The following is a 25797-nucleotide window of genomic DNA, read 5'->3' on the forward strand; positions in this document are numbered from 1 at the left end:
CAGCAATCAGATTTAATGTGGGACTCAGACTTCAGAGAAACATCAAAAGTTTGCCATTTTAATCAGCGTCTGAGAGTTAAAGCAGTTGTTTGTACAGCAGTCTTTCGAGCCCAGAGTTCAATTTTAGGATCTTCCTGTCCAATTATGACATCAGTTGGGATCGTAATACCAATAGCAAAAAAATTACTCAGACGGAAATCAGCAGACTGTGACAGCCCTGTGAATAGACAAGTTAATAAAGTATCTCGTGGGTCACACCCAGAACTCTGGGTCGCTTATGGCCCCAGGACTGCAGGTTGCCCACCGTTGGATGAGAATACTGATCTTTCCTGCCCTGGTATGTTGGGCCAAATGGCTGCCTTCTTTAAATTTTCTGTTTTGGAGATCAGCAATAATCTGAACAGTAGAACTCGTGGGACCTACTCCTATTTCTATATTCCCAAGCGATGGGAACCATATCATGCCTGAACAATAGTCTTGAGTGATTTCCACAGGTGGTCCTCACAAATAAGCATCCAGCAACCTCTCTGTATTATCTCTTTACATAATGCAAGTGCCAGTTTCATTATTAAAAATGTATATTTAGTGGTATTTTATTTGCTTCCATCTTCCAATTGCATTCTGTAATATATATCCTTGAAGTATTGCATTGTTAGTTGTTCGAATACTTTTATGCGGTACTAAGATAGAGAGCTTGAACACGTATTAGACACAAACCGCAGTTCTCTATGATACTCACTCGAGGTTATTCAAGGGTTTTTTTTTGTTTCAACCGTATGACTAACGGGGCTGATTTAGTAAGTACATGATGTATTCTGTGATTGCTAGCCACATAAACTAAATTAAAATCCCCAGCATACATTAAGCTATTCAGCAAAATAGCTGTGAAATGGTTGTGCATGACAAATGCTGCCTGGGGGAGAACGATAAACTATGCAAGCAATGTCATAACTGTTTTTGGAAATTCCCGTTTACTAAAGGAAGATGATACAGATGCTTGTAGTAGGAAGGTCTTTTCACAGTTGAGCTTTTTTCAAATTTTCAAGAAATTAGCATACAAAATTTAAAACCCTAATCTTTGTCAAAGATCTTGTTGTTTCCTTTGCAGACCCCTTGGGTTTGTTGCATTAGGAAGAGGCTATTTGGACAACTCGACTGTAGGAGCCCATTATGCAGTGTTACTTGGCATCTTTTGAGAGTTGGTAGTCAGTTTACTAGCTTGGAAACGTCATGCAGACCTAAAGCAGCAGGTTACAAACTCTTCCTTCCATTCTTGTTCACTAGAGCTGGAAAGAATATCTTTTTTTTATTTTGAAAAAACATGGCAGAGAAAGGGAAGAATTGCTTATCCTTAACAATCTTGTTAAGATTTTAACTACAGAATTTTTAAAAAATCAGCAGTAAAATGATATTCTGACAGTGTTGATGCTGGTTTCAGAGTGGTCCAGTTTCATTTCGTGCATTTGTCTTAATCTATGTGAGGCACTGACTTACTGCACCAAACAAACAACACTATTTTGAGTGCTGGCATTGAATTAATATATATTAGATCATAGAATCCCTACAGTACAGAAGGAGGCCATTTGGTCCATCAATCTGCACCAACCACAATCCCATCCAGAACCTATCCTCATTATCCATACATTTTACCCTAGCTAGCCCCCCTCCCCTCACCAACACTAAGGGACAATTTAGCACGGCCAATCCACCTAACTCGCACATCTTTTGGACTGTGGAGGGAAACCAGAGGAAACCTACACAGACGTGGGAAGAATGTGCAAACTCCACACAGATAGTGATCCAAGCTGGGAATTGAACTCAGATCCCTGGCACTGAGGCAGCAGTGCTGCCGTGCCACCCTATTCTTGGGGTGTAGGTCTTGTTGCTAAGGCCAGCATGTCAATTTGTGCATGGTGGTTGTGGGCTGTCTTCTGCACGTGTCCCTACAATGCTGTGGGTAGGAGTTTCAGGATTTTGACCCACAAGGAAGAAATAGCCCTATACTTCCGAGTTAGGATCATATATTACTTAGAAAGGAACTTGGAGGTGACAGTACATAAAAGCAAATTACTGTGGATGCTGGAATCTGAAACCAAAAGAGAAAATGCTGGAAAATCTCACCAAGTCTGACAGCACTTATAAGGAGGGAAAAGAGCTGACATTTTTGAGTCTAGATGACCTTTTGTCAAAGCTTTGACAAAGGGTCATCTAGACTTGTTGTCCACTCTTTTCTCTCCTTGGCGATGCTGCCAAACCTGCTGAAAATGCTGGAAAATCTCTCTTTTGATTTTGGAGGTGACAGTGTTCCAGTGCACCTGCTACCCTTTTTCTAGGTGGTGGAGACTGTGGATTTAGGACATACTGCCAAGGAAATCATGGCGAATTGCTGTAATGCATCTGTAGCAAGTGCACGCTAGTGGCATTGTGCCCAGATGTTGAAGAGGTTCGATTTTTGTTGCATTTCATCTATTGAAAAGAGTTGAAGTACACAAGCGTGCACTGTGCAAATGAATGTGTAAAATTATATGCCAGCAATGTATCTCTTTTCAGTTTATTAATCCATCCACATCTATATTCCCAGTTAGTCATGTCTGGCTCATTTTCAATTTGCTTTGTTAAAGATACCATGTACGTGCAAGTTGCTGGTAACAGCTAGTGACTAACATATTGAACACCACTAATGCATCATACATTACCGAGTCCCTCCAGTGTACGTGCTCTCGCCATTTGTTCAAGTTAAATTCCCATTGTGCCATATGGTGATTGCTGTTCTCCGACATGCATATTGGCAAAACTTTTGAGAGATTCCACATTTTTGCCTGCTTACGTGGAATTGTATCGGTTCCTTGATTGCAGTGGAGAATAATTTTGTGTAATATTTAACATTTGGTATATTTTGAGTTCTGAATTTTGCAGAACAAGTTATATCTAAGAGAACTGGCTGTGTGATAGGACTGTTAACTTAATTGCATGCAACTTGAGGGGTGAGCAGTGTATTTCACTATTTGATTTGCTGAAACAAAGGTGCAGTCTGTGCATTGAGCATAGGTAGAAAGTGAACACGTCAACCAGATGTTCATATGTTGGCGCTATTGAAGCCAATGTCTCAAGCATGCCTAATTCTTGTTGATTTTGCTGAAGCAAAGTATCTGTAGTTTTTTTTTCCATTATTAAACCACTTAATAGGACTGGAGTAAGACATTGAGCTCCATGAATCCAAATTCTGTTTGTGGGGTGGCATGGAGGCACAGTGGTGAGCAATGCTGGGGCTCAATTCCAGCCTCAGGTGACTGTGCAGACTCCGCACACATTCTTCTTGTGTCTGGTGTGGGCTTCCTCCTGGTCCTCCAAAGATGTGCGGGTTAGGTTGATAGGTCATGCTAAATTGACCCTTAGTGTCAACGGGATTTGTGGGGTTACAGGATTAGGGCCTGGGTGGGATTGTGGTCAGTGCAGACTTGGGCCAAATGGCCTCCTTCCACACAGTAGGAATTTTATGATATCTATGAACTTGTTCAGCTATTCACCTTAAGTCAGAATCTATCAATTTTTGACTTCATCTGTCACAGTCCCCACTTCTGCACCCTTGCCATTCTCGGTGCTTGCTCCAACTGGTGTTCAACTTGGGGTGTTGCTTCATCAGCTGAGGGGGGTGGTATTTGGTAATTGGCAGGAGATTTGCGCCCATGTTTGACCTGGTGCCATGAGACTTCAAGTCTGGAGTTGATGTTGAGGTCTCCTAGGGGAATTTTCATCCCTATTGTACACCACTGTCACCACCCCTGCTGGATGCGTCCGAGAATGGTGGTGATGTCTGCTACCTTGCCTATAAGGTATTGATCTGAGTATGTCTGTGTTGGGCTGTTTCTTGACTAGTTGTGAGAGAGCTATCTTTAAATTTGGTACAAGATTTTGTAAGGTGGACTTTACAGTGTTGAGAGCTGGGTTTGCTGTTTCATTTTTCTGGTGCCTAGGTCAGTGCTAGGTGGTCAGTCTGGTTTCGTTTTGTGGACTTCGTAGCAGTTGGATACAGGTAAGTGGCTTGCTAGGCTGACATTGCTTTGTGTCTGAACTCACATGTAGGCAAGACCATGTAAGGTCAGCAGATTTCCTTCCTTGAAGGATATTAATAAAGAGAAGGATTTTTATAACAAGCAACAGTTGTCATTGCTAGACTTTTGAATTCCAGAATTTTTGTATTGAATTCAAACTCTGCCATTTGCTAGTCCAGTGACAATACCATTGCATCATTGCCTCCCCTATCTCCATTCAATCACTTAAGCATGTATATTCAAGTGAGCACATGTTGATGCAACGTCCCATAATTTCATCTTAGTTCCACACAAGGTGAGTGCCTTTGGTTGAGTGGTAGGATTCTTGCCTTTGAGTTAAACGTGTTATTTAAATCCCACTGCAAATAATCTGACTCAGAAATCTAGGTTGCTGTCTGGTGGGACTCCCTTCTTTGGGTTGAGATCTCAGGTTTATGTTGTATGAACGTAATGCTGCTGGTTGTGGTCATTGAGGAAGTCTCGGAATGCTAATTAGCTTGAGAATTAAAAAATTAAGATAGTTCAGCTCAGTACTGCTTTTGAAAGCTAATGATGTAACCTCCTGACAAGCATAACCTACCTCAAATTTAATATTCTGAGACCAGTGCTAATCTAAGTCTAGGATGTGGAGGTTGTACCAACCTGTTGCCCTGGATATTCTTATCTTCACTGGCAACTTTGGGATGTTCTGTGGCTACTAATATGCAAAGATGAAAAACATTTCAGTTGTACAAGAATGCTACCCTTAAAACATCCTCAGCATTTTACCGTTTTTAATTCTAGATTCCTCCTGTGGATTGTCATAGGTGATTAAACTTTAGTTTGTGATGTGTGCAAGGCTTTATTTAGTGATGATTTCAGGAAAGCTGATTTAACCCATCTCTCTTCCTTAAGTGCGTGTTGACCATTTTTGTTTTCGTCAGAGGTGAAACGTCACCTTTGAGGCTTGACTTGAAAAAAAGCAAGGTTTTTAATGAAAAAAGTCATTCTCCGCGTTAGGGATTGCATGAAGATTCTCAATACTTTGTTTCTTGACTTCAGGTTGTTTTGCATGTGGAATGGAAAATGGATTCCGTGTCTATAACACTGATCCACTGAAGGAGAAGGAAAAACAAGGTGAGGCGTATCGCCAGTCAGGTAATGCAGATTTGTGATTACTATTGCTTTTACATCAATTGCAATAAGATAATTCTGTTTTAAATATAATTTTGACTATTAATTTTTGTTTCCAGGGTCTAAATTATAAGTGTGCAAAGTTAGTTAGGTTTTTAAAAATACTGAGTTGATAAATGATGTGAAACATTTTAGCAAGAGAAGCATTTGGAAAATAAACATTCAAACTGAGGGACAATCTTGTCTCGGGTGTCTTGAGAGGCTTCTTTGAACAACTGCACTGGCAAACATGTTTCTCAGCCAGTTCCACATTTTTTTGTCCCTTGGTCAAGTTTTCAACAACCTTGTGTAGGCCAACTATAAAACTTTCTTGCTGGTAGAGCAGTGATGCAGTAGTATGTTACTCCATTGTCAGATACCTTGTTTTGAAGACCTATTAAACCAAACCCTGTCAACAGTCATAAATCATGTTCTGGTACAATTTTGAAGAGAAGCACGATGATGCTGTCTCGTCTGCTCGCACGCACCCTTTTTTTTTTACTAATTGACATGTCAGCTTGGTGGATTAAAAGAACAGTGGTATTTGCCTTTTCGTTTTATGTGAAGCATTTGAGTATTATTGAAGGTTCTTTGGAACTTGTGCTTTAGATACATTTTGATTTCCTTCTGGTGTAAAATGGTGTATTATAGTTCACTAAGCCTCAGTTGCTATGGTGACTAGTTTTGGGTCGTGGATAGTGCTGGTCGAGGCTTTAATCACATGGCTGACCAGGAAACACTCCCACTCTTACCACCGGTCACTTGGTGTGTGTTGAAAGAGGGGAAAAAGTCCTGGGGTGGGATTCCAATCCAGAGCTTCTGGTTTAGAGGCAGTGACACTACCCAGTACATCACATGACCTCCATTTAGTACAAAATAAGTAGGTGTAAACATTATAGTTTCAAGGCCAGACACTTCTGTTCCAAGTGCAATAAACCAGCGAGCAAAAGCATGATTAGATCTTTGGCATAGCAAGGTTGCATTGTATTTCTTGATTCATCTTATGCTATACCCACTTGGTCACTGTTTCAGTAAGCCTGTCTGAGCATCATCCTACATTGAACAATTATGAATTTGTTTTCTTTTACAGAATTTATGGAAGGCGGAGTTGGTCATGTTGAAATGCTTTTTCGATGTAATTACTTAGCTTTGGTTGGAGGTGGTAAAAAACCCAAGTATCCTCCCAATAAAGGTATAGCCTGGTCAGTGGAAATGTGATATTATTGGGATTAACCATTTTGAGGACAATGTCATTTACCATCTGTGACATCTTGAAAAAAATTAGAAGGGTGGTTAATAACTTGAATTAAAATGCAACTCCATATAATAATGTAGTGGTTATCCACCTGGACTGGGTACAACCATGGCAAGATGTAAAACTAATATTCTGTGTAATCGGAGAGAATTACCTTTTAAAAGCTGCTATATTTACGTTAAAACCGAACAGTTTCATTATTTCCCTCCTTCAAAAACTGTAATCCCTGTTGCCTTTTTTGTTCTAGAATACTTAAGCAATTTGCCTGTCTGCTAGGACCTTTACAAAATTTAGGAAGTTTGGAAAATTACAAGCAACTACATTCACTATTATCTCTGCAGGCACATCTTTTAATTTGCTGGCATACAGGCCATTAGTCCCAATGACTTGTCAGCTTTTAGTCCCATTAATGATGATGCATTCTTGTAGAGTATTTTTTTGACAGTAAGTGCAATATATCTGTTTGGAAAATTATTAAATATCTCTTTAAATGCCTGTCACAGCTTCTCTACTACTTCGCCTTTAACCTACCTTCCCTATCCATTTTTACTAACTCTGTCTTTATATTTTTGTGATTTCCATTCATTATTTTAATGATTCTAGTTTCAGAACCACACTTCTCTCCCTCAAACTGAATGTGAAGTCCTACCATATCATTGTCATTCTTATCTAGAGTAATCTTTGCTGTGAGGTTATTAATTAATCCTGTCTCATTAAGTATTACTAGGGATAAAGTAGCCTGTTCCCTGGTTGCCTTCAGTTTTTTTTTTAAATCGTGAGTGAGGGGCAACATTTTCCAATCTTAAGTGTAGTTCCTGAATTGAAAGAACTAAATAGTGAGGACACATCAGTAGTGTCCTCACTTATTTTTTAAATCCAGGTGTGGAAATTTTCCCATTCTGGACATTTGTCACACTAGTGCCAATCTTTTTATTTATGATTGTCATTTTGCCAATGTTAATTTGGTTGAGACTCTGTCCGTGATTCAGTATTTGTCTCCTTGGGATTTCCTGTTTGTTGACATCTTAAATGCAACCATTTAAATTATTCACATAGCTGTCTTTACTTCACTCACTCCAAGAATTTTCTTGATGTAATGTTGCAAAGCTTTGGAGAAGAGCATGTGCAGAAAACCTAAGTCAGAACCTATAATGATGAAATCTTTTATCGTTAAATACTCGCCACATTTCTAAATTTAAAAAAAAATGCCAAATCCACTTACAGGAGTGACTTGTGTCACTTTATGGTGAAGAATATCAATGACCCTAAACTTTTAATTAATGGGAACTATCTGAGGTTCTAACTGTGAACTTAAGGTGTTGCTTCATTGATGAAATTGGTAATTGCTTTTGGTCTTTGGGGAACGACTGGAGTTATCTCCTGATAAAATGGTAAATAGGAAAAATTGCAGTGTTTTTTTTCCTTTTAAAAAAAGATTTTGGTTTCTAAACTTCAAAAATTTCCAGCCTACTGCGCTAGTCTCAGCAAAAGCCGCAGAAGTGACAAGCACAAATTAACCTCCCAGAATCTGTGCTAGCATTGAATGGCTACCTAGCTTGGTTGCATCTGTCCTAATCTGCCATCAAATATTTTATACCCTTGGTTAGATTTATCATTGCCAGTTTAATATTTACTTTTTATGCTGTAAGCTGAAAAATTCTGAAGGAAAATGAGCGTGGAGCAAACAGAGCAGGCAACCAAGTATTTCCCTAATTTATCCGATTGACAGGTTGTGAATAAACAGCACCAGGAGTGAAAAAATAATGTAAATGGTTTCTCATTCCAATCAAGGGGGGAAGAAAATTGAATTTCAGGAAAAGTATTTTAGAAAATTCACATTTTAAAAACATCCGAAAATCAAAAGTCAAAGGAATGACATTCCTGTACCTGTAAAGGTTATTTTTTTTCATATCGAGTATTCCTTTGCAACAATATACAGTTAGCATGTTAAAATAATCTTGACGGCTAGTCCAGGTTTAATTAAAGCAAAACGCTGCTGATAGTGAAAATCTGAAGTTAAAATAAAAAGCAGGAAATGCTGGAAACGTTCAGCAGATTTAACAATAGCCATGTGGAGAGAAACCATGTTAATATTTCAGGAAGTTGCATCTCACGTTTCACATACAATGGCAGGCAAAGGGAAAGAGCGAACTTGAGGGAAGACCTGTGATTGGTTGTGTGAGTAAATAATGAAAAAAAAGGGGACAAGTAAAGAAATAAGATCAATCGAGAGTTTATTGATGGTCTGCAATTGCATTCCTTCAGTGGCCCTGAAGAAAGGAAGGATAATTATTTTGTGAGCTCATTTTTTTGGAACTGCCTAGATTTCATTTTGAGAAGGAATGATGAAATGCTGTGGTATTTTACAGTAATGATATGGGATGATTTAAAGAAGAAGACTGTTATTGAAATTGAATTTTCTACTGAAGTCAAAGCAGTTAAACTACGGAGAGACAGGTAACCTTTGGAAGTTTAATTACTTCCTTGAAATTTAACTTTTTCTACTTTATTTTCCCATACCTACTGCAAATCTAAATTTCATTGATTAGTTGAATATTAAAGACGCTGATTCATCTCCAATCAGCATTTTGCATTTCTTACTTCACTAGATCACAAGATAATTGCGGTAAGGAAAGCCATTCTTCTTCTCATTTCATGCTCTTAGACGCTGACGTTTTCCATTGTGGTTTATGCATTCCTATATTTGGAATGGCACAGTAGTTAGCAATGCTGCCTCACATTGCCAGGAACCTGGATTCAATTCCGGACTCTGGTCACTGTCAGTTTGGAGGTTGTACGTTCTCGCTGTATCTGCATGGGTTTCCTCCAAAGATATGCGGGTTAGGTTGATTGACCAAGCTAAAATTGCTCCTTAGTTTCAGGGGGACTAGCAGTGTAAATATGTAGGGTTAAGGAGATGGGGCCTAGGTGGGATTGCTGTCGGTGCAGGCTTGATGGTCCGATTGGCCTCTCCACTGTAGGGATTCTATATTTGTCCTGCATCTTAACTCGACTTGCTTCTAGAAGTTGGTGAAATGCCTTTTGGAAATTTGGATGTATTACTCTATGGCGTTTCCGTAGTAATCCTGAGCTATCACTACCTGAGAAACCAATAGAATGATAGTCATACTGTACAGAAAAGGCCTTTTAGTTCAGTTGTCTGCCCCAACAATATGTACCACTAAGGCATGCAATCCTATTTTCCTGCCTTTGTTCCATGTCCTGGAATATTCCAATATTTCAAGGGTTGGTAACACAATCTTTCCATTTTCTACATTATGTTCACTTGTTACATAGGTTATTATTGTACAAACAAATAACTTAATTGAAAACCGTTGTTCAGGACAGGAATGGACCCTTTGGCCCAATTGGTCAGTGTTGTTGTTTATAGCCAACATAAGTCTTCTCCCACTCCTCCTTCAAACTCTACTGGAATATTCAATTCCTTTCCCTCTTGTCCTTACCCAGCTTCCCCTTAAATAAGTTAGGCTATTTGCCTCAACTGTTTCTTATATTAGCAGGTTCCACATTCTGGGGAATGGTGTTTTTCTCAAAGTCCTTAAATCCATCATGGCTCTTCATTGTGGTATCTCTACAAATGGAAACATCTCTACATCTACCCCCTCAAACTCAGTCATGGTTTTAGACCCAATAACACTGGAGTTTTCTCGAGTGAAGAGCAAGGAGCACCAGCTTGTTTAATCCGCTGCCAGGGTGTGATTAAATTGGTAGTTACGGAACAAGATTTGTATTGGAAACCGAAAAGAATGTCGCAAGTGGCCTCAACATTTAATTAGAGGATATTTCTGCTCATCCACTACAGTGTCAGATACAGTCTGATAATTTAGCAAGTTTGGAGGAGTTGAGGGAGGTGGTGATGAGATAGTGTTAGGGATCATCAGCATACATGTGAAAACTAACCATGCCTTTGGATTACATCACCAAGGAGCAGCATGAAGATAAGAAATAGGAGACGGTCAAGGATCGATCCTTGACAATGCAGTAGCAGTAAGATCCTTGACAGTAAGAAGCAGAGAATCAATTGGCAAGTGATTCTCTGGCTACAGTTTGATAGGCAAGAATTACTGATGGGTATAGCATCTCTGTTCTGGCATCATGCTTATACCTCTGGTACCTCTACATCCCTTTCCTAATAAGATGACCAGAATATCTGCGTCCAATTATAACTGAACCAAGGTTTCTACAAACTTTATATTATTTCTCTGGTTTTCAACCCTATCTTAATATGCGAAATAACCATAATGTTTTGTTTTTGTAGCCTTATTAACATTGGTAACTGCTTTTAGAGATTTGTGTATCTGTAACCCTAGAACCCATTGTTCCTATAGACTTTAAGGAGCCACTTGCTGTTTGGAAAATATATTTCCCATCAAAAATGCTGTTGCCTACATTGAAATTCATTTACTAATTGTGCGCCTATTCTTGAAGCTAATCAATTTTGTCACTTTTTTTTGCAGCTATAACCTTTATAATTTTTTTAGCTTATATCAGGAGTTAACAGGTCAATAAATATCAGAAAGGGCTGTCTGTCACAGTTTACCCTCTGATTTCAGCTTCTCTGCCATTCATATCTTTTTAACCTGTCTGTGGACTGCCATTTCCCCTTGTTTTTGTGGCTGTGACTCATCTTTCATTCCCTCACTGCAGTATATCTCTCACTTTCTATGCCTGTTAGCTTCGACAAAGGTCATCTGGATTCGAAATGTCAGCTCTTTTTCTCTCCTTAGTGATGCTGCCAGACCTGCTGAGGTTTTCCAGTATTTTCTCTTTTGGTTTCAGATTCAGCAACTACAGTAATTTGCTTTTATTCGCTGCAAGTGTAGTTAAAAGTTTTAAAGTTCATTTATTAGTGTCATAAATATGCATACATTAACACTGCAATGAAGCTACTGTGAAAATCCCCTAGTCACCACACTCCAGCGCCTGTTCAGTACACTGAGGAAGAATTTAGCACGGTCAGTGCACCTAACCACCACGTCTTTTGGCTGTGGGAGGAAACTGGAGCACTTGAAGGAAACCCGTGCAGACACGGGGAGAATGTACAGACTTTGCACAGACAGTGACCCAAGCCGGGAATCAAACCCAGGTCCCTGGCACTCTGAGGCAGCAGTGCTAACCACTGTGCCACCCCTATAGGGCTAATTCTTGGATTATGACAGCAGTTAAATATTTTGCATCAGTCATGCCTCCTGTGGATCATGTTAATGTTTCAACTTAATGTTATTCAACCCAAGTACACTTATGTTTTGAAGAAGTATGGAGTTAAGGTAGAATAATGATGTGAGAAGATCAACTGTGATCATAATTGAATGGTAGAGAAGGCTTAAAACTATTCAGATAGAAGAAATCTCTCAATAGGTGGGAATTTGAGTTCAAATGATAAGCATCCAAGCGGACCAAAATGGAAAGGTGCTGGGGGGTCATTTTCCATAATTTCAATAGCTCAGTGCAGTATGGGATAATCTCTTAGATGGAGGTTTATTTGTACTTCCAATTTTCAAAAAGGGGACAAATCGGTGTCAGAAGACCACAGGCACATCAACCTGACATCCATCATTGGGAAGATGCCGGAAGTGATCCGAAGAGAAATTTGTTGTTGATGGGTTTTTGATAAGAGAGGGGATTAAGGGTTATGGGGAGAGGGCGGGAAAGTGGAACTGAGCCACGACAGATCAGCCATGATCTTATTGAATGGCGGGGCAGGCTCGAAGGGCCAGATGGCCTACTCCTGCTCCTATTTCTTATGTTCTTATGTTCTTATGTTCTTATATTATAAGCCGATCACTGGGAAACGGAAGGATCCATAGGAGAACCTCAACACGCGAGAGCATTTTTTTTCATGTACCTGGGGAAGAAGTTAGTTAACCAATTGAGTGTAGTAGAATTGACGTTGTTTACCTGGACTTTATAGAAGCCTTTAAGTACAATTGAATGTTTTTCCTGTCCTGCTATTTACTTTTTTTGTTACAGAATTGTAGTAGTTCTGGATTCCATGATTAAAGTCTTCACGTTCACTCACAATCCTCATCAGCTGCATGTATTTGAGACCTGCTACAACCCCAAAGGCAAGTTAGTTTTTTATCAGAGAATTCAGAGCCAGAGTATTTTTATAGTATTCACATCTTTCATCATTGTGCTCTAAATTTAGTTTATTTCTATAGATGACCATAGCAGTGAAAAATTAAACTTCTGTCCTTGTTTGGGTGGATTTGCAGGTGACGTCAAATTGGATGTGGTGGTCAGTGATATTAATCACTGCAAGTTCCAAGGAATCAAAAGATTATCGGAGTAGCAAAATTGAATCATGTAAAGTTATGAGAAAGGATAAAAAAAAAGTGGAGTAAATATTTGATACGCTTTGGATAATAGCACCTTAGAGAATTGGGTTTCCTGGTGTATAGATGAAGTCTGTTTAATATTTGAAAACAGTTAGCAAATAAAACTGCATTCATAATAAACTAACTTGTGAATTTGAAGTTGTTTACAGCCTTGGTGAAATCTGCAATACTTCAGTTTCGTTTCTCCTTTTTTATTATATATGGAATTCTTAAATTTTGACAAATCCTAATGCTTAAAAATGAGAGGGCTGATTTATAAAAGGTTATTGATCCTGGGCTCTTTACTCAAAGAAATAAGTAAAGAACAACTGGATGGAGGCTGTATTACAATTTCAAGGATGAGGGCATGAAAAAAAGCTTTAGTCACAATTTTAATACTATAAAATTGTTGTTGGTAAGTAGGATTCCAGTTTGAAAATCACAGTATGGGACTTGATGTGATCTTTGGAAGAGTGGGCTAGATTGCAGCTTGGGACATGACTTTATGTAAGTTTCTAAGCCTGGCTTTATTGCCTGAGGTGAAGGGCCATTGGACCAAAAAATGGAGCTAGTCTGTTGCTTTGGACCTCAAACTGGACATGGAGTAATGATTCAAGAAAACCTAAATGGAGAGAGGAATTAAAGGCGAAAATCAATAATTTCAGCAAGTGTTTTTTTTTCTCTTTTTATGCAACTCATTTATTATATGTTGCCATTTGCCACTTTGGTGTCTAACATCAGTGAAATCTTGGCTAGATGCAATATATTGTAGTAGACAAGTTAAAAGTTCTGAGGGTCGTAAGTCTCTGAACTCTTACTCAAAATGCAGTGAAAACAAAATCTTTCACCTTGTTTTTAAAAATTATCAGGGGAAGGTAAGAATGTGAGGTTGAAGTTGTAAGCGGATCAGCCATGACCATGTTGAATGGTGGAGGAGGCTTGAGAATCTGAGTGGCTTCTTCCTGTTCCTAATTCATATGTTTGTAACACTTGCATTTTTAACTATATCGTGAACAATGAACAACCATGTGTTTAGGGAAACTAATAGATCGATAAGTGTAACTTCTTTTCATCACTTGCTTAGCATTGTAAAAAGATAATACGTACAGTGATTTTTATCCTGTACATTCTCCATGCACAAGACATTGGATGGGTGGTTTACAGAGGCAACCAGCTGCATGCTCAGAGGCTACAGAGGTGCTATAGTGCATGTGTGTACGTGTAGGCACGCCACAAACCACTTGATAATCTTAAATTGTTCAAATGCGGCCACAATCTTGCTTTGTGGGAGTCTGATAGCTTCCACCTAATAATAATCGAATCCTACAGTGCAGAAGGAGACCATTCGGCCCATTGAGTCTGCACCAACCACAATCCTACCCAGGCCCTGTCCCTATAACCCCATGCATTTACCCTAGCTAGTCCCCCTTCCACTAAGGGACAACTTAACATGGCCAATCCACTTAACCCACACACCTTTAGACAATGGGAGAAAATCGGAGCACCTGGAGGAAAACCATGCAAACACGGGGAGAATGTGCAAACTCCACACAGACAGTTTAAATAGTAAAAAAAAATATCAGTTTGTACATATTCTGTGTTTTTTCCCTGCGTCAACAATGGTGCTCAGGGGAGACAATGACACCAAAACAGCAACAGGAATATCTCCCCCCATGAAGAACAGGGAAAATCATGACACAATTTAAGTGAGCGTGGATTTTTCCAAGGCTCACAGAACTAACTGTGCAGAATTAAGACAATATGGCCCATCCGGCCTTTGCTGGCTCTCCCTAAAGCAATCCAATATTTCCCCCTCACGTCCGTAGACCTGCCGGTTTATCTCCTTCCAGTGTCTAATTTCCTTTCAAAACCATCGACCTTCTTCGCTAATAAAATATTTGCTGTGTATTTTCATTTTAATTCCCACAGTCTTTCAGCAATACAGACTTCAGTAGTTTGGATTTTTAACCAGATTAAAATCATCTGCAAAGGGAGTATTTATGAAATTAGTGCTTAAAAAAAACTCAATTAATTAAAATACAGTACTCTGAAATTCTTGTTAATTGGCTCTTAGCAATACACTTGATAATTATTGTGAAATGTGTGAAGGTAGAGCATTTAACAAGGATGTTACTAGTTAATTGACTGTAGTTCTCAATGCGCAGACTATTTTTCTATTTCCATATTTACAAATGTGAGGCTGTTATAAAACAGGTGTCACCTGATTACTGTTGTCATCAAATTACCTGTCCACCAATTGCAGCACTTGAACCTGCTATTATATAATGCTTTTTTTTTAAACTTGCCACAGCATTTTTCCTAGCTCCAAAAATCATAAGAATCCTACCATGCAGGAGGAGTCTGCACTGACTGTAATCCCACCCAGATCCTTTCCCTGTAACCCCACATATTTACCCTAGCTGGTCCCCCTGATACTAAAGGGCAATTTAGCATGGTCAATCCGCCTAACCCACATATCTTTGGACTGTGGGAAGTAGCCGGAGCACCTGGAGGAAATCCACGCAGAAACGGGGCAAATGTGCAAACTCCACGCAGACAGTGACACAAGCCGGGAATCAAACCCGGGTCCGTGGGGCTGTGAGGCACAGTGCTATCGTGCTGCCCTGCTTTTTACCCGATTTGTAGTCGGCAATGATTTTGGTCCTGGTACGAGCATGTGTACTGTACCCCAGCTGAGCCAGATCGTGATATCCATCATTGTATGCGTAAGGCAGGCTTGGCATGCTTTTGGACTGTAACCCCAGCTGTTTTCGCTCAGACATTCAATTCTTTTTAATCTTGCTTGATCTGTTATGTGAAGGTGGAACATTGTATTCGCAGCACCTTTAGGCTATGTTTTGGCCCATTGACTGTGCATCAACTCTGAGCATTTTACTCAGGCCTTCTCCCCGTAACCCCGCATTTTACTGTGGCTGATGTTATTTACGTCACCCTTCCACCGCTACCACTGCCACCACCAAGGCACTTGACTCATATATTTACCCCTCTGGAATGGCCAAGTGAGACACTTGGCTTAAGGGGCAACTGGGGATGGGAACAAATGCCATCCACATCCAATGGAAGAAAAGATATATAACAAAATAGCATTATTTTTGTTGCATTTTTGATTTACGATTAAGAACAAAAAAGTAAAGCACATGTCGGGCACTTTGGCCCTCCTGGCCTGTGCAGATCATAATGCCCTAACTAATCTTAAATAAAAACCATCTGCCCTTGTTCTAATATCAGGCTATTCTCTCCCTATTCATGTACCCAGCTAGATGTTTCTTAAATGCCTGCTTCCACCATGTCCTCTGGCAGCACGTTCCAGGCACCCACCACTCTCTGCGTGAAAAACTTCACCTGCACGTTTTCCCTTAAACTTCCCCCTCTCACCTTGAATCTTTGCCCCTTGTAATTTAATACTTCCTACCTTGGAAAAGGCCTCTGACCATCCATTCTGCCGATGCCTTGCATGCTGTTGTAGACCTCTATCAGGTCTCCCCTCAGTCTCCATCTTTCCAGTGAAAACAATCCTAGTTTATTCAATCTCTCCTCATAGTCAACACCTTCGAAACCAGGCAACATCCTGGTCAACCTTCTTTGTACTCTGTCCAAAGCTTCCTTGTCCTTCTCTTTAGTGTGGTGACCAGAACTGCTGGCAATACTCCAAATGCGGCCTAACCAAGGATTTATTTGGCTGTAACGTTATTTCCCGATTCTTGTACTTGATGCCTCAGCTATCTATCTAGCCAGCCCACCCCGAATCCCATATGATTTTAGTTTTTCTGCCAGTCCGCCATGTGGGATCTTGTCAAATGTCTTACAAACAACATCCACAGCCCAATCCTCGTCAATTATTGTCATCGCCTCTGCAAAAAATTCAATAAAGTCGGTGAAACGTGTCCTTCCCCATACAAACCATTCTGCTTGCCACTAACCAGTCTGTTTTCTTCCAAATTTGAATGTATCCCGTCCCTCAGTATCTTCTCAAAGCTTCCTCACCAGCCTATAGTTTTCTAGATCAGCCCTGCTTCCTTTCTTAAACAAGAGAACAACATTGGCTATTCTCCAATTCTCTGGAACATTGCTTGTGGTCAAAGAGGACGTGAAGATATTTGTTAAGGCCACAGCTATTTCTCCCTTGTTGCCGGCAGCAACCTGGGATAGATTCCATCTGGCCCTGGGGACTTGTCTGCCTTAATTACAGGAAAATAAATTGTTTTCAAACACCATTTAAACTGGAGCATAATATAAAGAAACTTATTAAATATCTAAAGAGATATTAAATACTTAAGAATTTGACTAGACTTTAAGCATTTGCACAAAAAGAAAGGTCACTTGTGTAAACTGATGCACCAAAAGTGTCATGTCATTCATGTGCCTGACAAAGTTTAAAATGAATATTTAATTACATTGCCTGTAGCTTGAATCTTGTGATTTTTTTTCAAATGAAGTTAATGGAACTTCAAGAAGCATTAGATTAAAAAAGACTGTCGTGCATTAATGTGACCCCTGAGATTAGAGGCCTGCTAGTGATTTAAAACATTTTGACCAATTTTAGTGGAATTTTTTCAAAGAAGTGTTGCATGAGGTTGAGGGAATTAATGTTATCCATTTGGATTTTGAGAAGCATGTGTCTATGGTGTAGAATGTTGACCGCATGAATGCTCTACTGGAAGCTAGATAGCAAGGTGGTAGTATCTGGAGGGATGCAAGAATACAGTTGCATGATAGTTGGCTCCTGTATGGAGTTCTATGTTGCTTGAGACTTTTAAAAATGATGGGAGGATGGAATGTAGTTCTGCAAGTTTCATAGAACCACTTGTAGGTGGCACAGTGACTAGCAATGCAGTCTCTCAATGTCAGGGACACGGGTTCAATTCAGGACTCGGGTCACTGCCTGTGTGGAATTTGCATGTTCTCCCTGTGCCTGCATGGGTTTCATCCAGGTGCTCCAGTTTCCTCCATACTCTAAAGATGTGTGGGAGAGGTCGATTGACCATGCTAAATTGTCTGAGTATCAGGGAGATCAGCAGGGTAAATGCGTGGGGTTATGGGCATAGGGCCTAGATGGGATTGTTGTCATTGTAGGCTCGGTGGGCTGAATGGTCTCTTTCTGCACTGTAGGGATCCTATGAAAATGAATACTGAGGCCATTGATAGCATGCCTTAATCCAAATGGACCTTAAAAGTCTATGTAAATAAACAGAGGCATGACCCAAGAAAATTCAATATGGGTAAATGCTCTTTTCAGCGTGTATTCTGTTTCCTAATGTCTTAATGTGTATGTACTGTTTCTAAATCAAGCTAAATTTATTGTACCCGGGGAAACCAGGCTTCCTTTTATATATCTTGGCAAAAATAAATAACACTGTAACCTTATTTAACTGGAATGAAAATTCTGGAAGATCTCAGCAGGTCTAACAGTACCTGTTGGGAGAGAATTGAGTCTACATGTCCCTTTAGGGGACCCCCCCCCCCCCCCCAGTTGCTTTTGATCTCTTCATCGAGAACTTGGTGTGACATTGGCTGTCTCAATTTCTATGTTCCTCTTAACCACTCTAATTTGTCGCCTTCCTAACTTGGTGCACTTCGCTCTCTTAAATCAATACCTGCTGACAAGGGCGGTGCTGTTATTGTTTGGCTTTCAGACCTCTACCTTGCAGAGGCTGAGCGCCAACTCTTGGATGCTTCCTCCTACCTCCCCCTGGACCACGACCCAACCACTGAACATCAAGCCTCCATTTCCGCGACTGTCAATAACCTCACTCCTCTGGAGATCTTCCTTCCACAGCCCCCAACCTCAGTTTCCCACTTCTACTTCCTTTTCCAAAATCCACAGAGAGGATTGCCCTGGTAGACCCATCATGTCAGCCTGTTCCTGCCCCACAACTCATTTCCTCCTCTTGAGTCCATTCTCTTTCCCTTTGTCCAGTCCCCTCCCACCTACATCCATGATTCCTCTGATGCCCTACGCCACATCAATGACTCCCAGTTTCCAGGCTCAAACACCATGGATGTTGAATCCTTCTACATTGCCACTCCCCACCAGGTTAGCCTCGGCTCTTTGATTCTTCCTCGAACAGAGATCTGAGCAATCTCCATCCACCACCACTCCTTTGTCTGGCTGAACTAGTTCTCTTGCTCAACAGTTTGTCCTTTAACCCATCTCGCTTTCTCCAAATAAAAGGTGTGGCTATGGGTACCTGCATGGGTCCCAGTTATGCCTGTTTCATTATGGGTTATGTGGAGATTCCCTGTTCCAGTCCCCCTCCGGACCTTACCACAACTCCTATATCAGTACATCAACGACCATTTCGACACTGTTTTCATGCTCTTGCCTGGACCTGGAAAAAAATATCAATTTTGCTTCTAGTTTCCACCCTCCTATCACCTTCACATGGTGCATCTCTGACACTTCTTCCCTTCCTTGATTTCTGTCTCTATTTCTGGTGATAAATTGTCCATGAGTTTCCATTGCAAGCTCACTGACTCCCATAACTACCTTGACTACAGTTCTTCATGCCCCACATCCTGTAAGGACTCCATCCCATTCTCTCAGTTCCTTCACCTCTGCCGTATCTGTTCTGATGATGCCGCTTTCCAAAGTAGTGCTACTAATACGTCTTCTGTCTTCCTCAATCATGATTGGTGGGGCTGTCTACTGCATCTAAACCATCCCCTGGGCCACTGCTCTCACCCCCTCCCCTTCTTCTCAGAACCAGGGTAGGGTTCTCCTTGTCCTCACTTTTCACCCCACCAGTCTCCACGTTCAAAGGATCATCCACTGCCGTTTCTGCCAAGACCAGCATGATGCCATTACTCAACCCATCTTCCTCTGACTCTTGTTAGCAAGCTGCAGGATGTCTCTCCAGGACATCCTGGTCCATTCCTCTGTCACACCAACACCTCACCCCTGCCATGGCACCTTCCCATTCAGTCATAGAAGGTGCAACACCTGCCCCTTTACCTCCTCCCTGCTCACTATCCCAGGTCCTAAACAGGTAAAGCAGTGCTTCACATGCATCTCCTTTAATCTGGTCTGTTGCGTTCGCTGCTCCCAATGCAGCCTAATCTACACTGGAGAGGCCAAATACAGACTGGGTGACCACTTTGCTGAACACCTTCGGTCTGTCCGCAAGCAAGACCCAGACCTTGCTGTCACTTGCCACTTCAACACACCATCCTGCTGTCCTGTCCACATGCAAAAGATCAAGGTCCAGCAATGTTGTGACGAACCCCAACACAAATTGGAAGAACAGCATCTACCACTCTGGCAAACGGTCACCTACGCTCGAAACATTGACTGTATTCTCTCCTCACAGATGCTATCAGACATGTTGAGATTTTCCAGCATTTTCTGTTTTTGTTTCAGATTCCAGCGTCCGCTGTATTTTGCTTCAACCTTATTTAACTATTGTTTTGTCTTATCTCCTCTGCCTTCCTTCCAGGATTGTGTGTTCTGTGTCCAAACAGCAACAATTCCCTCCTAGCATTTCCAGGAACACATACTGGACGTGTGCAAATAGTGGACCTTGCCAGCACAGAAAAGCCTCCAGTAGACATACCTGCACATGAAGGAGTTCTGAGCTGTATTGCTTTAAACCTTCAGGGGACACGTATTGCCACTGCTTCAGAAAAGGTAAGTCTTTTTTAAAAAAAAAGATTCAAAAACTGAAAATGCTGGAAAATCTCAGCAGGTCTGTCAGCATTTGTGGACCAAGTCTGATTGACCTTTTGTCAGAGCTAAAGAAAACTGGAAATAGGATGAGATGATACTGTTATTTGGGGGTTGGGGTAGAGGGTGGAGTGAAGCAATATGGGGCTGGATAGAAGGCCAATGACAAGTGGAGGCTCGGGAGAGATCTCCCCCCGGCAGCCTCCTATCGCTGGTCCTCCATCCTCCTCCTATCGCTGGTCCTCCATCCTCCTCCTATCGCTGGTCCTCCATCCTCCTCCTATCGCTGGTCCTCCATCCTCCTCCTATCGCTGGTCCTCCATCCTCCTCCTATCGCTGGTCCTCCATCCTCCTCCTGCTCCTGCGCCACCTGAAGCGCATCCTATTTCCAGTTCTGTTTAGCTTTCAAGTCCTTCAGACTTGAAACATCAGCTCTCTCCACAGATGCTATCAGACCTGCTGAGATTTTCCAGCATTTTTATAGAATCCTAGAATCCCTACTGTGCAGAAATAGGCCATTCTGCCCATCAAGCCTGCACTGATAATCCCATCCAGGCCCTATCCCCATAACGCCACGTATTTATCCTGCTAATCTCTCTGACACGAAGGATCAGTTTAGCATGGTCAATCCAATTAACCCACACAGCTTTGGACTGTGGGAGGGAACGAAGGGAAACCCACACAGATGGGAAGAACGTATAAACGCCACACAGTCACCCGAGGCTGGAATTGAATCTGGGACTCTGGTGCTGTGAGGCAATGCTAAACACTGTGCTGTCCATTTTCTGCTTTTGTTTCAGATTCCAGCATCTGTTGTAATTTTGTTTTTATCTTAAAAATGGTTCATGTAGACAATAATGAATATAATGTCTTGAAAGTGAAGTTTTTTTTTTGCACCAAACCCCAGTGTTCTATCCTCCAAGCAACTAAGCAAAAGGTTATTGATCAGTAGTGTGACATTTCAACTTAATCCTCCTTGTACTGGGGCTAAAGTAATGGTCCCAAAGGTCTTATCTTTCAGCAGTTGAAGAAGTTCAGAAGCAGTCATTATTTAATAGATTGAAAGTATTTCAAATTGACTTTTTAAGCCTAGTATTTAGGATTGATTTTTCAAAATTTGATCCGTCTTCTCTGTGCGCCCCTACCTGAAATGCTAGATATAAAACTATTGAAATGGTCTGCCAGTTAAACACGGGGTCAAGCATGATTGACCTGATGTAAATCAACCCTCATCTCTGTATTCTCCCCCCACCCACCTCGCTAATTTGCTGATTTGTGGACCATTGCTTGGTTTCTTACAGCATTCTTCTTCCTTTTTTCTTCCTCTTTCTCCTCATGCCATCTGAACCTCTGTACACCAGAAAGGATGGTTTCACATTTTTGAGAAAACACAAAGCTACATCCCAGTATTGATCCAAACAGATAATGGCATCCTGTCTTGGTGTACCAGTTTGCTGTATCTTCCTGGGAAGGATGATGAATGCCTAGATTTTAGGCACATTCTGTATTTGGGAAGCTGAGTGTTTCCAGTGGGAACAAAGTGTGTGCTTTCATTCAAAGTGGAAGGAGCCAGTAGACAAATGTGTTGATGCTGGAAATCTGAAATAAAATGAGAAGTGCCAGAAATACCCAGCAGGTCAGACGCTTGGTAAAGAGCTCATTATGATATCTGTCAGAAGTGGAAAATATTACCAACCAGCAGTATTTCAAAAGGAAGAGACATTGACATCACACCTCCCCAAATATAATTAACTCAACAGTCCTTAATTGGATTGCAGGAGACAGATATCTAAAAACATGTGATATTACCATGAAAAGTAAGTAGCAGACAACCAAGGAAATTAATCAGTGACGTATGAATAGCTGAAAATGAGGAAATTAAGTGGGTGGACAGGAAAGCCTGAAATTGATGGTAGAAAAAAAGCATGTTCATACCCAAGAGTACAAATTGCCAACGTGGTTATGTGTTAGCCATCTTGTTGAAGTTTGAATATAATTATACAGATTTACTTATCTGCACTATTGTAATTCAACAATGAAATGAAACGTCCCTTACTTGAAAATCTTGGTTAGAAACTTGCCCCCATTAATTGTTATCTAAGTATACATAATGTCAAGATAATTCATAGAAGAATCTGCATCAATTGACAGACGGCCATGACTTGGTTTGTCAGTAGCTGTAAATTTTAATTTTAAATCTGCATTTGAGACATTTAAAAATAATAAATTGAATATATCTAGAGAAATTCTGCTCTTTTCTACAGGGAACTTTGATCCGAGTTTTTGACACTACAACCGGACAGCTCATCCAAGAGTTGCGAAGAGGATCGCAAGCAGCAAACATTTATTGGTATGTTTAAATCTCTACGTCTTGTCTAAGCATCAGTTAACTTGAGTTGATTTATTATTGTCACATGTAATAACATACAGTGAGAAGTATTGTTTCTTGCACACTAAACAGACAAAGCAAATCTTTCATAGAGAAGGAAAGGAGAGAGTGCAGAATGTAGTGTTTCAGTCAAAGCTAGAATGTAGAGAAAGATCCACTTAATGCAAGGTAGATCCATTGAAAAGTCTGATGGCAGCAGGGAAGAAGCTGTTCTTGAGTGGATTGGTACGTGATCTCAGACTTTTGCATCTTTAAGCAGACAGAAGAAGGTGGAAAAGAATGTCTGAGGCAATGGGAAGTGTAGACAGAGTCAATGGATGGGAGGCTAGTTTGCGTATTGGACTGGGCTACATCCATGCAGTCTTGGGCAGAGCAGGAGCCATATGCTGTGATAGAACCAGAAAGAATGCTTTCTGTGGTGCATCTGTAATGGTTTGAAGCAGTTTTTGTCCTTTGAAATCAGTGTTTTTGAATTTCAAAATTAGTGCCTTTTTCTATTTAAATAGATGTTGTGCAGATTGTTCATAAGAAAATGTTTCTGTAAGGTTCTTTCTGAATTGCTTTCACTTGTGACTCAAAACCAGACACATCATTGATTTGAAGTGTACTAGGAAAGTCGCAGAAACAATCAAACGTTTATTCTATATTTATAAACTGATACAGAAAATTTTAATTTGATTTATTTGTGGAACAGATTTTTAGTCCTAAAAAAACTTTTTTTCATTCTTTTTAGTATGCTCTTTCCATACTACTTTCTAAATCTGGCCAGTTGAATGCACACTGTCAGACTGGCTCCATTTGAATTTTAAAAGGGCAGGTTAGAGAGGTCAATTAGTCATAGAATCCCTACAGTGCAGAAGGAGGCCATTTGGCCCATTGAGTCTGCACTGACCATAATTCCTCCTTGAAAACAATGTTTTGGCCTCGAGTGCTTTTGTCAGTCCTATAAGATTTACCCCATATCATTTAGACTGTGACCCCTGGTTTTGGACACCCCCACTGTTGGGAGCTTCCTTTCTGCACCTACCCAGTGTAGTCCTATTAAAATTGAGTCTCAATGAAATCTCTCTTTCCCCCCCTCGCCGCCGCTGCCGCCCGACTCGATCTCGCCTCGTACGTCAGTCCTGCCAACCCAGGAATCAGTCTGGTAAACCTTTGCTCTCCCTATAGCAAGGTCATCCTTTCTCAGATAAGGAGACTAAAACTGTTCGCAACGTTCCAGGTATGACCTCACCAACGCCCTGTATAACTGCAGCAAAACATCTCTGCTCCGGTACTGAAATCCTCTCGTTATGAAGGCCAACATAAAAACACGTAAAGCATACAATGCTAATGATGATGAGGCATACAATTTTTAACTGAAGTCATTATTTATAAAGCCACTGGAATTGGCTCCTATAAAGCTGCCAGAAGCAATGGGAAAAATTATTTATTGATTTTGTTGGATCACTCTTTCCATCCTCTCTCCCCCCCCCCCAACTCTTTGGGATATAAACACATCATGTTTGTATTGTTGTTCCTGTTTAGTCTCCACAAAAAACTGTTTTCAAAAATGCACTGTCAGTGCTATTAGTGCATTCATTATTTTAGCTGGTGCACCCAAGATCCTGCACTGATCGAGGTGGAGCTTCTGTCTTCATTTGAATGAGCATGTGGCTTTGTAATCTCTGTTGCAATTTACCCTTTCAAAAATACACTGGCAAATTGATTCAGTTTTCAGAGAGGAGTCCAGTGCTTTGCAGAATGACATTTCTGATTCCTTCATTTGATGTGCGAGTAGGGGACAACCATCTTTGAAAACCTCTTTGACATCGATTTCTCTGAATTTGAAAATGACATCTAATCATAATATTGAACAACCTTGGTTTTAAGCCAACACATCTTCTACCACTGCACCTCATCCAAATCCTCTGCCTTATTGTCAAGATCCACCTATCAATTGCTAATCTGCCTATCAAGCTTCATTGTGTCCTTGAAACCTTTAATGCGCTACCTTTTTAAATTGTGGGTGGCATAGTTGTTACCACTCCTGCCCTAGTATGACGGGAGAACCAGCAAAGTTTGGGTAAATAGATTAAAAGGTATGGTGGTAAATAAGCATGGGAAACATTCAACAAAAATACATTCCATTGTAGGACAAAAGCGAGTGAGAGTTCCATGCGTGGCTTACCAAGGAGGGTAAGAGTAGTATTAGATTAAAATAAGAGGCTTCTAATGTTGCAGAGAATAGCCTCAAGTCTGAAGATTGGGAATGTTTTAGAAACCAGCAAAGAGCCACCAAAAAAAGTTGATAAAAGGACACGATAAGCCATGAGTAAATTAGCCATGGAATAAGAACATAAGAAATAGGAGTAGGCCATCTCGCCCTTCGAGCCTGCCCCGCCATTGAATAAGATCATGGTTGATCTGAAGTGAATCAGCTCCACTTTCCCACTTTCTCCCCATAACCCTTAATTCCCTTGTCTATCAGAAATCTATCTACCTGTGACTTAAACATATTCAACGAGGTAGCCTCCACCACTTCAATGGGCAGAGAATTCCAGAGATTCACCACCCTTTTTTGAGTGAAGAAGTTCCTCCTCATCTCTGTTCTAAACTGCCCTGTCCCATTTTGAGGCTGTGCCCTCTAGTTCTGCTATCCTTTCTAAGCGGGAAGAATCTCTCTACCTTTACCCTATCTAGCCCCTTCGTTATCTTGTAAGTCTCTGTAAGATACCCCCTCAGCCTTCTAAGCTCTAATGAGTACAGACCCAGCCTATTCAATCTCTCTTCATAAGGTAACCCCCTCATCTCCAGTATCAGCCTGGTGAACCTTCTCCATACTCCCAAGGCCAATATATCCTTTCGCAAATACGGGGACCAAAACTGCACACAGTACTCCTCACCAGTTACGGCCTCACTCGTGCCCTGTATAGTTGCAGCAAGACCTC

General features: G+C 40.8%; 1 protein-coding gene across 2 annotated transcripts in view; it reads left to right on the forward strand.

The window, feature by feature from the left end:
* Positions 1 to 25797, forward strand: part of wdr45b (WD repeat domain 45B) — a 60408-nt gene that overhangs the window by 15586 nt on the left and 19025 nt on the right. The window contains exons 2-7 of one of the 2 annotated variants that reach the window (XM_080184140.1): positions 5094 to 5189; positions 6295 to 6396; positions 8829 to 8916; positions 12451 to 12545; positions 20252 to 20442; positions 22743 to 22828. In XM_080184140.1, coding sequence (XP_080040266.1) covers positions 5094 to 5189; positions 6295 to 6396; positions 8829 to 8916; positions 12451 to 12545; positions 20252 to 20442; positions 22743 to 22828 — 658 coding nt within the window. The remainder of the gene's footprint in view (positions 1 to 5093; positions 5190 to 6294; positions 6397 to 8828; positions 8917 to 12450; positions 12546 to 20251; positions 20443 to 22742; positions 22829 to 25797) is intronic. The other variant, XM_080184141.1, reaches the window with a different exon arrangement.

This window comes from Carcharhinus amblyrhynchos, unplaced genomic scaffold (assembly GCF_965287045.1).
Source record: "Carcharhinus amblyrhynchos unplaced genomic scaffold, sCarAmb.v2.hapA chromosome_577, whole genome shotgun sequence".
Taxonomy (NCBI): Eukaryota; Metazoa; Chordata; class Chondrichthyes; order Carcharhiniformes; family Carcharhinidae; genus Carcharhinus; species Carcharhinus amblyrhynchos.